General features: G+C 44.5%; 1 protein-coding gene across 1 annotated transcript in view; it reads left to right on the top strand.

The window, feature by feature from the left end:
• The window catches only part of LOC126109417 (intermembrane lipid transfer protein Vps13), a 443304-nt gene that overhangs the window by 320406 nt on the left and 107502 nt on the right, over nucleotides 1-15396 (top strand). Inside the window, exons 44-45 of the mRNA XM_049914452.1 lie at nucleotides 1576-1779; nucleotides 11256-11393. Of these exons, the coding sequence (XP_049770409.1) occupies nucleotides 1576-1779; nucleotides 11256-11393 (342 nt within the window). The remainder of the gene's footprint in view (nucleotides 1-1575; nucleotides 1780-11255; nucleotides 11394-15396) is intronic.

Below are 15396 nucleotides of genomic sequence, written 5' to 3'. Positions count from 1 at the left end.
TGGCTGCCAAATCAGACCTATTGTATGACTCACTCTCATGTTTTATTTTAGCAGCGACTGAGAGATGAACAAAAACATACAATTGGAACACCAGATTGGAAGGGCCGCAACATCACTACTGAAACAAGAGCACTTACTGAACCATCCTCAGAGTTAAATTAGTTGTATATGTGATTGTTACACACTGAAATACTCTCTGACAAGGAGAGGTGTTCAGCAGTTGGACTGACTTTTCGAAACAGTCTTTACAGTAGTGGCCCTGTAGCCATTCACTCCGATTTGCCCCCATTTGCGAGTAATCAACAGAAAAAAAATTCAGAATTTTGCATGATACTCTATACCTTAAAGCATAGGAATATTAATCAGACTGGTTACATAACATAGCTGTTAAGGTGCAATCCTCCCATATCAATGGTTGTGTGTTCGAATGTTGTCGGGCATCTTAAAAAAATTTATTTTTAAATCTTGGTCAAAATTACTTTGTTCATTATTTATATACAGTTTATTACAGTAAATGTATTTTTTTTATTTCTATTCCTTTGCCATGCCATTTTGATCAACATATTATCTGTTTGTCACTCCAAGTTTTTTCTTCCTATAATTCTTTTTCCACTAGCTATCTTTATGCATGTGAATTTAATTATTTTTATATATCTGTCACAATATTTAACATTTGAAAATGTTGATTTATCAGTTAAAATCCATAGATGAAATAATCTGTTCATATTGACTGTGCAGTGGTGTCAGAATGTATTTTTCACTAAAAGATGTACTTTTTCTTTGGATAGTAATCGTCTTACAAACATTTAAAACATAAATTATTATTGCAGATGAAATTTTAAATGAAAGAAGGGCTTATAACTAAAACAAAATTCCAGCAAAATGAGAAATATAAATAATGAATGCAGTAAAGTGAATGAAAATGGAGTATAAGAAAAAAAAGTGGAAGATATTAAATTGAAGTTAAACCACATGAACAAAGATTCCAAGTGGAAGAGAAATGATAACAAATGACAAAGCTACTAAGAAGGTTAATATGATGTAACAAAGGGATAGAAATAAAGAAATACATTTAAACCAATAAACTGAATAAAAATAATGATCAAAATCATTTCAATAAAGATTTTAAAATAAAAAAATCAAAGCACTTGATGAGATACAAACCCAGAACCTATTGCATGTGAGGACTGTACCCTAACCATTAAACTATGCAACCAGTCTGTTTAATGCGTCTCTTTTTAGAGCTGTGGAGCATCATATAATTTTCTGAAATTTTATTTGTTGATGACTTGTAAAGGACAGTCCACCAGGGCGAATGGCTGCAACATGTGTTACCTGGGACTTCAGACTACATCATTGGATAGATAGTTTCAAAAAGTCAATCCCACCACTGGGACATCTCTTTGTAAGAAGCGTGTCATGAAATGGCCCGACAATATATCTCTGGTGGCTTCAAATATTCTATTGTAGGGTAGTTATCTGTGAGTGAACTTGCAAGGATCTTTTTAAATGTAAAACTTCATTATTACTGCTGGTGCTGCCACTGAACACATTGTCTTCTGTCTCATTTTGCAGCAATCGGATGAAACAACCAATGTGCTATATCACCCAGATGACTTCAAGGGACCAATACTCTTCTCGTTCCGAGCCAAAGCATTTTTCGGCAAGAAGAAAGCTTCGGTGAAGGTGGAAGACGGCGAGTGGTCCGATAAGTTCTCGCTGGATGTTGCTGGCAGTTCAGGGGTTGTGAACTGCAAGTATGGCGATACTGTTTACCAGGTACGTGCAGTTGTAGCCACAGTAAGTGGATCTCATTGCTCTTCACTGTTCATTTCACCATTGCCTTAAGCCTTGTCACTTCTAAAAGGGTTTTTACTTTGTTAAAGAGTAGTTTTGTGTTAATAAATAATTTTATTGCCTTTGATACTATGAGACCTTTAGATTTTCTAATGTAAATAAGAAGATAACTAATTCTTTGACACCCCAAAATGTGAGTAGTAGTCATAATGGTAACAGAATTATTAGTATTGGTACAGAACTGAAACAGATTGCCACAGCTCATTGATCCAGTGGAGTGTTGGGGCAGCAGTTTGTTTATGTTAGAAATTTTTTGTTTAGCAGCTTTTTGTTGCAGCTGCATCAGTCCTATCCAGATGGCTGAAGAAGTGAGATGAATTGGTCAGATACAGCTACAGCATTTTTCAGCTTTTGGAAACAAATTACCATACAATACTCCTCTTTATACGAGGCAAGATTGGAAAACACTGCACAACAATTTTACCACCAAAAAGTTCAATAGGTAGCAAATCACAAATGAACTTATGTATTTTACCTACTGTTCTACTTAGTCACCATTGTTCCTGACACATTTCTCCCATTGTGATACCAGTTTTAATATTTTCTATTTGTATTAATCCATTTGGTTGGAGTATAGCCACCTGCAGACTGCTGATTTCACTTTCGCATCATATGCAAAGTGTTGTCTGGGCAGGAATTTCCATGAGGACTGAACAGATGAAAGTCTGGGGGTGCAAGGTGTGGACTTTACAGTGGATGCTGGAGAATCTCCCACCCAATTTGGCAATTTCCTCATGAACACGAGCAGTAATGTAGGGACGAACATCGTCATGAAGTTTGATACTGTCAGCATTAATGTTGTGGCATTTGTCATGAAGGGCACCACGTATCTTAACCAAAGTTTTAATGTAGGCTGCAGAAATCACAGTAGTCAGATGTCCAGCAGATTTCACAAATAACACACCACAGATATCCCGTAACACGGTCACAAGCTACTTTCCTAGCAGTAGAAATAGCCCTGAATTTTTTTCGTACTGGGGAACAAGGATGTTTCCACTCCAGAGAGGCCTGGTTGATATTGGGAGTGTAATGGTATGCTGACGACTCATCATTTCAGAAAGTCATGTCATTCTGTGGTATAACAGATTAAGTGATCTGAGCTTGTCATCATTTGCTGGCACTTGTGATTGCCTGTCAGGTCCTCAGGCACCCATCATGCACAAACTTCACGAAATTTGAGCATGTCATGAACAGTATCGCACACTGGACCACATGAAATGTTGAACTGCTGCAACAAGGTTTGTAGTTGTGCAGGCGTGTCATTCAAAATTGCTGCCTCAGTGGTTCCGACATTCTGTGGGGCTGCAGCTGTTACCGGCCGCCTGGAGCATGGCGAATCACTAAAGTTTACACTGTCTTCTTGGCAAAATGCACACTGCCTGGAGACATTACTACAGTCCATACAGTTGTCCCCATACACTTCAAGCATGTCCCTGTGAATTTCACTTGGTTTATGCCCATTGGCCCGCAAATATCAAACAACACTTTGGTGCGCTTCACAAGTTGACGACAGTGATATTCGCACCGTGTTTGTTTCATGATTCAGGTTTTTCTCACTAGAGATGCATGTGAAAACAAAATACTCTCTGTAGCACAGACTTCAGACTATATCGTCACGAAATTTCAACACTCCAGCTGCAGTACTGGGGGAGAAAAAATGATTGTGTGTTACTTTCTGATCCTCCCTGTGTATTGGTTGAATCACTGTCAAGAGAATGTCTTTTATTTCAAATGTTAAGTTAACAATTGCTTGCCCAGTGTGAATTAATCATTACTCTTGCATATCCTCCTCTCTTGTCAAACCTTTAATATTTTTTATACCACATAAGGAAAGGGCTTAGCTTTGGATGCACATCATAGTGTGTGTGTGTGTGTGTGTGTGTGTGTGTGTGTGTGTGTGTGTGTGTGTGTATCTCCAACAGGATACGCTCTGTTTTGTTAATAAAGCCCAGCAGCTGTGTGTCTGTTAGGCGTGTCCACCTTTTGTCTTTAAGATTGCTTGAACTCTGCTGGGGACACTGTCAGTGACGTATCTGTATGTCTGTGAAGGTATAACAGTCCATTATTACTCAAGAGGCAAAATCAGAGTCGGTAGTAGTCTGGAGTGAAGTTGATGTTCTAACTCATCCTTAAGGTGTGTCATTGGGTTTAGATCAGGACTGTGGGCAGGCCAGTCCATTTCATGAATATTATTGTCCACAAACCATTGCCTCGCAGATACTGCTTTATAACAGGGTGCATTGCCAGACTGATACAATCAGTCATAAAGAAGACACATTTGTTGCAGGTGGGCACAATTAGGACACTTACATAAAACTTTCAGTCACAGTGTTCATCAGCAAAAGAGAGACACATTCATTTGTACACACATCACGCACGCATGGCCGCCAACTCTGATAGCTCGTGCCATTGTTGATATTCGTTCCTGGAGTTTCTACTGTTTGATATGATCAGTCATTGTCTCTAACCTGTTCCTTACTCCAGACTCGAACTCGGGACCTTTGCATTTCGTGGGCAAGTGCTTTGCCATTTGAGCTACCAAAGCACGACACATGACCTGTCCTCACAGCTTTACTTCCTCCAGTTCCTTAACTGTGTGCAGTACACAATGCTATAAAACATGTTTATATCCTGTGACTTTCTGAAGTCCATTAATGAGGCCACACCCTGACCTCAAAAAATGGCCCCCCTCATTCTGCTGATTCATGTGGATTTTTTTTTTTAATATCCATCCACTGTATTGCTCCACAGTCCCTTTTCGTCAGTACATGAGATCTGCCTGGTCTCATTTTACCTGTGGTTGTTCCTTTGTGTTTCCACTTCAGTCACATTGTCATCTTTAGAAGAGCTGAAGTACCCATAGTAGATTTGTTACTTGGGTGACATCCTATGACTAGTCCACCTTCAGAAGTCACTAAGGTCTCCTGACTAACCCATTCTCCTGTTCCTGCTTCTCTACTGGCAACACATTACTCTACGCCTCCTTCATACTAGCGGGTCTGTTCTCGTAATGCATCTAGCAGTGAGTACTGCATTAAATAAGGGTGTCCGAATACTGATCGTGATCGTGATGATGATTGATATCCTCATCAGTGAACTACACTCCTGGAAATTGAAATAAGAACACCGTGAATTCATTGTCCCAGGAAGGGGAAACTTTATTGACACATTCCTGGGGTCAGATACATCACATGATCACACTGACAGAACCACAGGCACATAGACACAGGCAACAGAGCATGCACAATGTCGGCACTAGTACAGTGTATATCCACCTTTCGCAGCAATGCAGGCTGCTATTCTCCCATGGAGACGATCGTAGAGATGCTGGATGTAGTCCTGTGGAACGGCTTGCCATGCCATTTCCACCTGGCGCCTCAGTTGGACCAGCGTTCGTGCTGGACGTGCAGACCGCGTGAGATGACGCTTCATCCAGTCCCAAACATGCTCAATGGGGGACAGATCCGGAGATCTTGCTGGCTAGGGTAGTTGACTTACACCTTCTAGAGCACGTTGGGTGGCACGGGATACATGCGGACGTGCATTGTCCTGTTGGAACAGCAAGTTCCCTTGCCGGTCTAGGAATGGTAGAACGATGGGTTCGATGAAGGTTTGGATGTACCGTGCACTATTCAGTGTCCCCTCGACGATCACCAGTGGTGTACGGCCAGTGTAGGAGATCGCTCCCCACACCATGATGCCGGGTGTTGGCCCTGTGTGCCTCGGTCGTATGCAGTCCTGATTGTGGCACTCACCTGCACGGCGCCAAACACGCATACGACCATCATTGGCACCGAGGCAGAAGCGACTCTCATCGCTGAAGACGACACGTCTCCATTCGTCCCTCCATTCACGCCTGTCGCGACACCACTGGAGGCGGGCTGCACGATGTTGGGGCGTGAGCGGAAGACGGCCTAACGGTGTGCGGGACCGTAGCCCAGCTTCATGGAGACGGTTGCGAATGGTCCTCGCCGATATCCCAGGAGCAACAGTGTCCCTAATTTGCTGGGAAGTGGCGGTGCGGTCCCCTACGGCACTGCGTAGGATCCTACAGTCTTGGCGTGCATCCGTGCGTCGCTGCGGTCCGGTGCCAGGTCGACGGGCACGTGCACCTTCCGCCGACCACTGGCGACAACATCGATGTACTGTGGAGACCTCACGCCCCACGTGTTGAGCAATTCGGCGGTACGTCCACCCAGCTTCCCGCATGCCCACTATACGCCCTCGCTCAAAGTCCGTCAACTGCACATACGGTTCACGTCCACGCTGTCGCGGCATGCTACCAGTGTTAAAGACTGCGATGGAGCTCCGTATGCCATGGCAAACTGGCTGACACTGACGGCGGCGGTGCACAAATGCTGCGCAGCTAGCGCCATTCGACGGCCAACACCGCGGTTCCTGGTGTGTCCGCTGTGCCGTGCGTGTGATCATTGCTTGTACAGCCCTCTCGCAGTGTCCGGAGCAAGTATGGTGGGTCTGACACACCGGTGTCAATGTGTTCTTTTTTCCATTTCCAGGAGTGTATCTAGGAGCAGGGTGATAGCTGGTGAGACTTAACTTGTGGAACTTGCTGCAGTCTCCTGCTTTTTCCGGCAGACAGGGCATTGTCACGTTGCATCGAGAATGCAAGTTAGTAACGAGTGCTACTGTGCAGTAGTGGGGCAGACTCAGTCGAGCGAATGTGTAATGAGAGTTGTGACCCTGAAATATGATAACTTGAATTGTGTGGTGTTTAATAGAAATTGTCAGAAATATTTTGTTGGCCTAGGAATGCCGAATCACCCGTGTTGTTTCGGTAGTGAATGACCTTTAAAATTTGTCAGTATCATCAAAGTAATGAGCATGATACAGTTTGATATGTTTTCAATTGTTTTAAATTGAATAAATCAAAGTTAAAAGACGTCATTTTTACTTCAGAGGGACCTTATCATTATTTATGATTAATTTATTAGTAAATAATTAATTACGCCAGCTACAGTTAGCCAGTAGTTTCATGTTGTGCTGTTGTGGCTGAAGTCAGTCCCTCTCCCTATAGTTCAGAAGCCAACCATTAATATCACACTCAGCTCTCTTAAAATTGCGAAATTAGAGGTTATAATATTTTTGATCAGATAATGTATTTCTGAGTAAAGCTACGTCTTTGTGGCTGTATGTAATGTAATGTAAATGGTTGACAACACGTTCTGTGACTTTTTCACCTCAGTGCGAAAATGTTTGTTTACTGCTGATGCGATATTCACCTTTGGTTTGGTACATATTGACCAGAAAATTGGGGTAAAGTGCAGAATTAGAGCAGATGTTTGATGTTGGAAAGTCACTGTGGATTGCAGTAATTCTATGAATGTACAAAGATTCTTCTTTTATCTCTTGAACTTCCTGCCCAAAATTTTAGCATTGCGTGAAAGTCTCATTTGAATACATTTATTAAAAAGTACAGATTTAAATTTCCTTTCAGTTCTAGGGAAACTTCACTTTTTCATGTGAACTGAAAGGCATTTCTTCGATGATTGCATGTGCCCTATGCCTTTTACCAGTGTCCTCTACAGTTTCCTCTGCAGTCAAGAGTTCTTTTTCATCAGTAAACTCACCACAGTTGATGAGATCAATAATTTTTTTCCACCATCTCTTTACCCATGATTTCTGATCTTCAAACACACACACACACACACACACACACACACACACACACACCAGTTAGATCTTCAGTTTTAAGGCTCATAGTGTCACACTCACATAGAATATTGACTGGTTCTTCCAGAATACACTTGTCCTGGAGATCTATTTCTCAAAGTTTTCAGGCTCACCTTCCCGCCCCCTCCTCCTCTTTCCCCCTCCCCCTCTTTCCCCCTCCCCCTCCCCTCTTTCCCCCTCCCCCTCCCCCTCTTTCCCCCTCCCCCTCCCCCTCTTTCCCCCTCCCCCTCCCCCTCTTTCCCCCTCCCCCAACCTCTTTCCCCCTCCCCCTCTTTCCCCCTCCCCCTCTCTCCCCCTCCCCCTCTCTCCCCCTCCCCCTCTTTCCCCCTCCCCCTCTTTCCCCCTCCCCCTCTTTCCCAATCCCCCTCTTTCCCCCTCCCCCTCCCCCTCTTTCCCCCTCCCCCTCCCCCTCTTTCCCCCTCCCCCTCCCCCTCTTTCCCCCTCCCCCTCCAACCTCTTTCCCCCTCCCCCTCCAACCTCTTTCCCCCTCCCCCTCTTTCCCCCTCGCCCTCTTTCCCCCCCTCGCCCTCTTTCCCCCCCTCGCCCTCTTTCCCCCCCTCGCCCTCTTTCCCCCCCTCGCCCTCTTTCCCCCCCTCGCCCTCTTTCCCCCCCTCGCCCTCTTTCCCCCCCTCGCCCTCTTTCCCCCCCTCGCCCTCTTTCCCCCCCTCGCCCTCTTTCCCCCCCTCGCCCTCTTTCCCCCCCTCGCCCTCTTTCCCCCCCTCGCCCTCTTTCCCCCCCTCGCCCTCTTTCCCCCCCTCGCCCTCTTTCCCCCCCTCGCCCTCTTTCCCCCCTCGCCCTCTTTCCCCCCCTCGCCCTCTTTCCCCCCCTCGCCCTCTTTCCCCCCCTCGCCCTCTTTCCCCCCCTCGCCCTCTTTCCCCCCCTCGCCCTCTTTCCCCCCCTCGCCCTCTTTCCCCCCCTCGCCCTCTTTCCCCCCCTCGCCCTCTTTCCCCCCCTCGCCCTCTTTCCCCCCCTCGCCCTCTTTCCCCCCCTCGCCCTCTTTCCCCCCCTCGCCCTCTTTCCCCCCCTCGCCCTCTTTCCCCCCCTCGCCCTCTTTCCCCCCCTCGCCCTCTTTCCCCCCCTCGCCCTCTTTCCCCCCCTCGCCCTCTTTCCCCCCCTCGCCCTCTTTCCCCCCCTCGCCCTCTTTCCCCCCCCTCGCCCTCTTTCCCCCCCTCGCCCTCTTTCCCCCCCTCGCCCTCTTTCCCCCCCTCGCCCTCTTTCCCCCCCTCGCCCTCTTTCCCCCCCTCGCCCTCTTTCCCCCCCTCGCCCTCTTTCCCCCCCTCGCCCTCTTTCCCCCCCTCGCCCTCTTTCCCCCCCCCCTCGCCCTCTTTCCCCCCCCTCGCCCTCTTTCCCCCCCCCCTCGCCCTCTTTCCCCCCCCCTCGCCCTCTTTCCCCCCCCCTCGCCCTCTTTCCCCCCCCCTCGCCCTCTTTCCCCCCCCCTCGCCCTCTTCTCCCCCCCCTCGCCCTCTTCTCCCCCCCCTCGCCCTCTTCTCCCCCCCCTCGCCCTCTTCTCCCCCCCCTCGCCCTCTTTTCCCCCCTCGCCCTCTTTTCCCCCCTCGCCCTCTTTTCCCCCCCTCGCCCTCTTTTCCCCCCCTCGCCCTCTTTTCCCCCCCTCGCCCTCTTTTCCCCCCCTCGCCCTCTTTTCCCCCCCTCGCCCTCTTTTCCCCCCCTCGCCCTCTTTTCCCCCCCTCGCCCTCTTTTCCCCCCCTCGCCCTCTTTTCCCCCCCTCGCCCTCTTTTCCCCCCCTCGCCCTCTTTTCCCCCCCTCGCCCTCTTTTCCCCCCCTCGCCCTCTTTTCCCCCCCTCGCCCTCTTTTCCCCCCCTCGCCCTCAAGGGAACAAAGCCAAAACCAGTTGGGCAGGTCATATTTGAATGAGTACAAGATGCTCCATGCAGGCTGCAGGAATGAATGGGCATACCTGCTGGTCAACTGAAATCTACTTCTTGGGAACACCCGACACCACCAATGTTATTGAGGAGGCACACTACAGGGTTTTCACCAAAAACAATTTCATATAACTTTCTCATTCGTTTATTGCTTTACACATTTGTGTAGTAGTATCATTTGGACATGGATAGATAAATGAAATATATATATAAATAAAACAATAATTTGTTTTTGAACATGGGATGCAAAACTTTGAAGCCATGATTTTTGCTGCTGTGTCACAGCTTCGGTTGAACTTGTTACGCACTAAAAGCCTCATAAAGTACTTTGGAAACTTTGACCGTCATCTTCTCAGAAATGGTAGAGTATCTTTACTACTGTGAAACACATCTTTTCTATTGAACAGATACTCATAGCTCTTACAAGTATACATTCTAGAGTCTATGTTTACCATATATTTTTTCGTGTTGAAGTCTCTGCTAACTCCTCCCAAAATATGGAAATCCCAAGAGACTGCAGAAGAGTGGATGTGTTTCAGAGTACTGAAGATGACCAAGTGCTCATGCCATTTTAGAGCCCATGTTTACTGGACTTTTACCACATGTTGGTGGCCACTACCACCTCTCAAAATACTTAGTGTACTTGTTCTGCATGCATATGGCAGAACGGAGCGAGTGATTTACAGATGCATATCTACATCTACATCTACATCCATACTCCGCAAGCCACCTGACGGTGTGTGGCGGAGGGTACCTTCAGTACCTCTATCGGTTCTCCCTTCTATTCCAGTCTCGTATTGTTCGTGGAAAGAAGGATTGTCGGTATGCCTCTGTGTTTTTTGATGAGATATTTATCCTCTTTAGCAGGACACGATACATTTTATTTCATTTGAATTCTAATTATAGTTTCGTCCAGTACATCATCTTCTGCATTCAGATATTTATATTCACCTGCTTGTTCTGATGTGTGTGTTTGGTCTTCAAAGTTACCACTATCTGTGGGACGATGTGTGACTACAGAATGTTTTGTTTTGTTGCATTTAATTACAAATCAATGCTTCTAAGAACTTTATCTGCTGTGTGAGAACTATGATTTCTATTATAATGTCTCTCAAAGTAACTTTGTTGTCAGCATAACCCAGTACTGGTACACTATGTTTTAATCTTGTGCAATGGGTGTCAGATTGCTGTTTCAATTACTAGGTAAATACATGATCCACAGAGGAATTATTTCTTTGTAAGAGTGCTTTTGCATCTTGAAGTATATCTTTGTTGTAGGTTTTGACAGTCGATAATAGTATATTGGTTAAGATTTTACGTGTTGTGTTTACCAAAAGGATATTTGTGTAGTTCTGATGTGTTATAAAATCACCTTTTTGTTTATAAATTGGTTGTATGAAAACTTCTTGTAGATCTTTCATTGTTAGCTACTGGTTCCACATGTCAAGTATTAGTTTACATAATTTTTTTATGAAGTGGGAGATCTTAATCATCAAAATTTATTATAGTTTTAAACCACTGCCTGTAACCTTACAGTTGTTTAATTTTTTATTGCTCAAACTTTACTGTATCACAGGATAGGGTCTCTAAATAGGGAACAGTGATCCAATCTTCATTTTGTGTGATTATATGTACTGGGCAGGAGAATTTTCTAGCTTTTCTCACACAAAGGACTAGACAACAGAACACAGTAATAATAGAGCACTGAGGAACACATTGTATCACATTCACCTGCTGCAATTTGGCTTACCTGCTGAGTACTGATACACTGAGAATAAAGGTCTAGGCAATATCTGCTAATGTACAGATGTTTTTCTCTTCCAGATTGGAGTTCATATCCAGCTGACTTACTCAGGCCTCACCAAACAAGTGACGTTCACGCCTTACTTCGTCCTCATCAATGAAACAAAATTCCTTGTCGAGTGCCAAGAAGCAGAGCGCACAGCCGACCCCTGGACGAAGGTAAATGTTGCCGATAGTTAAAGGAGTGGACTCGCCCAACAGTCCTTTTGGGTAAATCCTCTTTTGGAGCTATACAGTACATATACAGGGTGTTACAAAAAGGTACAGCCAAACTTTCAGGAAACATTCCTCACACACAAATAAAGAAAAAATGTTATGTGGACACGTGTCCGGAAACGCTTAATTTCCATGTTAGAGCTCATTTTAGTTTCGTCGGTATGTACTGTACTTCCTCAATTCACCGCCATGATTTCATACGGGATACTCTACCTGTGCTGCTAGAACATGTCCCTTTACAAGTACGACACAACATGCGGTTCATGCGCGATGGAGCTCCTGCACATTTCAGTCGAAGTGTTCGTACGCTTCTCAACAACAGATTCGGTGACCGACGGATCGGTAGAGGCGGACCAATTCCGTGGCCTCCATGCTCTCCTGACCTCAACCCTCTTGACTTTCATTTATGGGGGCATTTGAAAGCTCTTGTCTAAGCCACTCCGGTACCAAATGTAGAGACTCTTTGTGCTCGTATTGTGGACGGCTGTGATACAATACGCCATTCTCCAGGGCTGCATCAACGCATCAGGGATTCCATGCGACGGAGGGGTGATGCATGTATCCTCACTAACGGAGGACATTTTGAACATTTCCTGTAACAGTGTTTGAAGTCACGCTGGTACGTTCTGTTGCTGTGTGTTTCCATTCCATGATTAATGTGATTTGAAGAGAAGTAATAAAATGAGCTCTAACATGGAAAGTAAGCATTTCCGGGCACATGTCCACATAACATATTTTCTTTCTTTGTGTGTGAGGAATGTTTCCTGAAAGTTTGGCCGTACCTTTTTGTAACACCCTGTACACATATGGCCACACTCTTCCAACTAACCGCATTGTGGCAGCATTTCAACGTGACTTCAATGAGGCCTCATGGCCAGTGGAGTGGGGGTGGAGGAGGGGTGAGAAGGCGGAGGAGGGAGGAAGAGGTGGCTGACAGGTGTGAGAGGGAGGCAGAAGACACTCCGGGGAAGGGATGTTGCACCTGTGATCTCGCTTCAGTCACAGGCAGGGGGAGTTGTGTGCAGTGTATGACAATGTGAAGGTACGAGCATATGGAATAGGGTTTTGGATACACGAGTGGCTCGAAAACTTCTTCAGTAATTGAACCCTCTATGTTGTCCTTGATGGCAAGTGTTCATCAGAGACAAGGCTATTGTCAGGAGTGCCTCAGGGAAGTGCGATAACAACAGCTGTTATTTTCTGTGTACATAAATGACTGGTGGACAGGTTGGGCAGCAATCTACTGTTGTTTGCTGTGATGTACAGGAAAGTGTTGAAGATGACTGTAGGATGATACCAGACAACTTGGACAAATTTTTAGTTGGTGTGATGAATGGCACCTAGCTCTAAATGCAGAAAATGGAAGTTAATGTGGACGAGTAGGGAAAACGAACCCGTAATGTTAAAGTACAGCATTAGCAGTGTCCTGCTTGACACAGTCATGTCACTTAAATATCTGGGTGTAACACTGAAAATAAATGTGAAGTGGAACGAGCATGTTGTGATAGGTAAGCGAATGGTAGACTCTGATTAATTGGGAGAATCTTAGGATAGTGTGGTTCGTGTGCAACCTGTTCTTGAGTACTACTCAAGTGTTTGGGATCCACACCAGATCAAATTAAAGGAAGACATCGAAGCAATTCGGAGATAGACGGCTAATTTTGTTACAGGTAGGATTGAACAACACACAAATGGTACGGATATGCTTTAGGAACTCAAATGCGAAACCCTGATCCCTGGAGTCAAAGTGACCATTTATTTTGTTTTTCAAAGAACACAGTGAGGACATTTAGAGAGCCAGCATTTGAAGGTGACAGTAGAATGATTATGCTGCTGCCAACATATATTTCGTGTAACGATGATGAAGATAAGACAAAATAAATTAGGCTCATACAGAGGCATATGTTGTTGTTGTGGTCTTCAGTCCTGAGAGTGGTTTGATGCAGCTATCCATGCTACCCTATCCTGTGCAAGCTTCATCATCTCCCAGTACCTACTGCAACCTACATCCTTCTGAATCTGCTTAGTGTATTCATCTCTTGGCCTCCCTCTACGATTTTTACCCGGCACACTGCCCTCCAATACTAAATTTGTGATCCCTTGATGCCTCAGAACGTGTCCTACCAACCGGTCCCTTCTTCTTGTCACATTGTGCCACAAACTCCTCTTCTCCCAATTCTATTCACTACCTCCTCATTAGTTATGTGATCTACCCATCTAATCTTCAGCGTTCTTTCATAGCACCACATTTCGAAAGCTTCTATTCTCTTCTTGTCTAAACTATTTTTCGTCCATGTTTCACTTCCATACATGGCTACACTCCATACAAATACTTTCAGAAACAACTTCCTGACACTTAAATGTATACTCGATGTTAACAAATTTCTCTTCTTCAGAAACGCTTTCCTTGCCATTACCAGTCTACATTTTATATCCTCTCTACTCTGACCATCATCAGTTATTTTGCTCCTCAAATAGCAAAACTCCTTTACTACTTTAAGGATAGGAAACGACTAATATTGGTATAGGGTACCCACTGCCACACACCATACGGTGACATGCAGAGTATGTGTGTGGACGTAGATGTAGACCAGAAGAGACAGATAGAACAGAGGGAGGAGCATGTAACAGAATGATGTGAAATCATGGTGCTTCTTTTTAGACCAGTCCTCGGATCAAAATAAAACGATGGAAATGCCAGGTAGGAATATCCACAATGTACGAAAAGACAGATTGTTACTTACTGTAAAGATAACACGCTAAGTTTCAAACAGGCAAATTATTTTGAGATTCATAAAATACATACAAGTGTGAAATTTCAATTTTTTGGCAACTTAAGTGGAAGCAGAAATCGATTCCATGAAACAGACCGTATAATTCATCTTTTTCTTGCTAATACCGATCATAGCTAAATAGACTTGCCCCTTTGCTTATTCTGATTTTGTTTCCTCTGAGTTTGCTCTTTTTGATGTTCATAATTAAAAAATACTAACCAATTTTGATTTTTAATTTTATGCATGTCTGTAAGTAGGTGTTCAGGACAGTGCTTGAGTGAGTCCATAGTTCAGATTCATTTTACCAGCATTGTGTAACCAGTATTAGTGTGTGATTAGTTGCTGAAATGTAAACTTCCATGTGAATCAGGAGTGAGTTTGCATTAAGTTGTAATTGATATTAGTCAGTCAGTCAGCATCTGAGAGTCAAATTGTAAGTGTCTTGTAATAAGTTACTTCTTGTCGAGATATACAGTGTGAAGGGCTAATTTGTTCGGTGACTGTGTTACAAATGCAAACCTTATGATTACCTGGCATTGTCAGTGGTCTATATCTGAGAGTAGCATCCTTTTAGAACACTGCATTACCTAGATCACAAGTTTTGTTACATAGATAACCAGTTTCAGCCAATTCAATGGCGGTAAAATATATGCAGTGGAATACACATCAGTACATCTTATCCAAATCTAAAACGCTGTATTACAATTAAGTAGAATATATAATCTGTAAGTTATATCCATGTTGTAAGTAACTAATCCAATGTTGGTGTACAATACATAAAAAATATTAATAATTTAAAAGCAACAAAGCACCAGGGGAAGATTCTACAATTGCTGAGCTTTGGAAGTAAGCAAGGGATAGGGCAATAAATAAACTAGCAGATATTATCAGCCAGATTTGGGAAACCAAAAGACTCCCACATGACTGGAATTATGCTCTAATTCGTCCTCTTCATAAGAAAGGTGACAGAACAGATGTAATTAACTATTGTGGTATCTCTCTTGTATCAACAGCCTATAAGATTCTGTCGAAAGCTCTGCAAAGTAGGACAGAAGAACAGCTAGACCCACAGCTAAGAGAGTGTCAAGGTGGTTTCAAAAGGGGCGATCATGTGTCGAACAGATAATAAACCTCAAATCCATCCTTTCGTACCTGAAGCTCAGGAATAAAAA

The sequence above is a fragment of the Schistocerca cancellata genome, chromosome 12, assembly GCF_023864275.1.
Source record: "Schistocerca cancellata isolate TAMUIC-IGC-003103 chromosome 12, iqSchCanc2.1, whole genome shotgun sequence".
NCBI lineage: Eukaryota > Metazoa > Arthropoda > Insecta > Orthoptera > Acrididae > Schistocerca > Schistocerca cancellata.
Note: the sequence above shows the minus strand (reverse complement) of the source record. Positions and strands in the feature narration are given on the sequence as shown.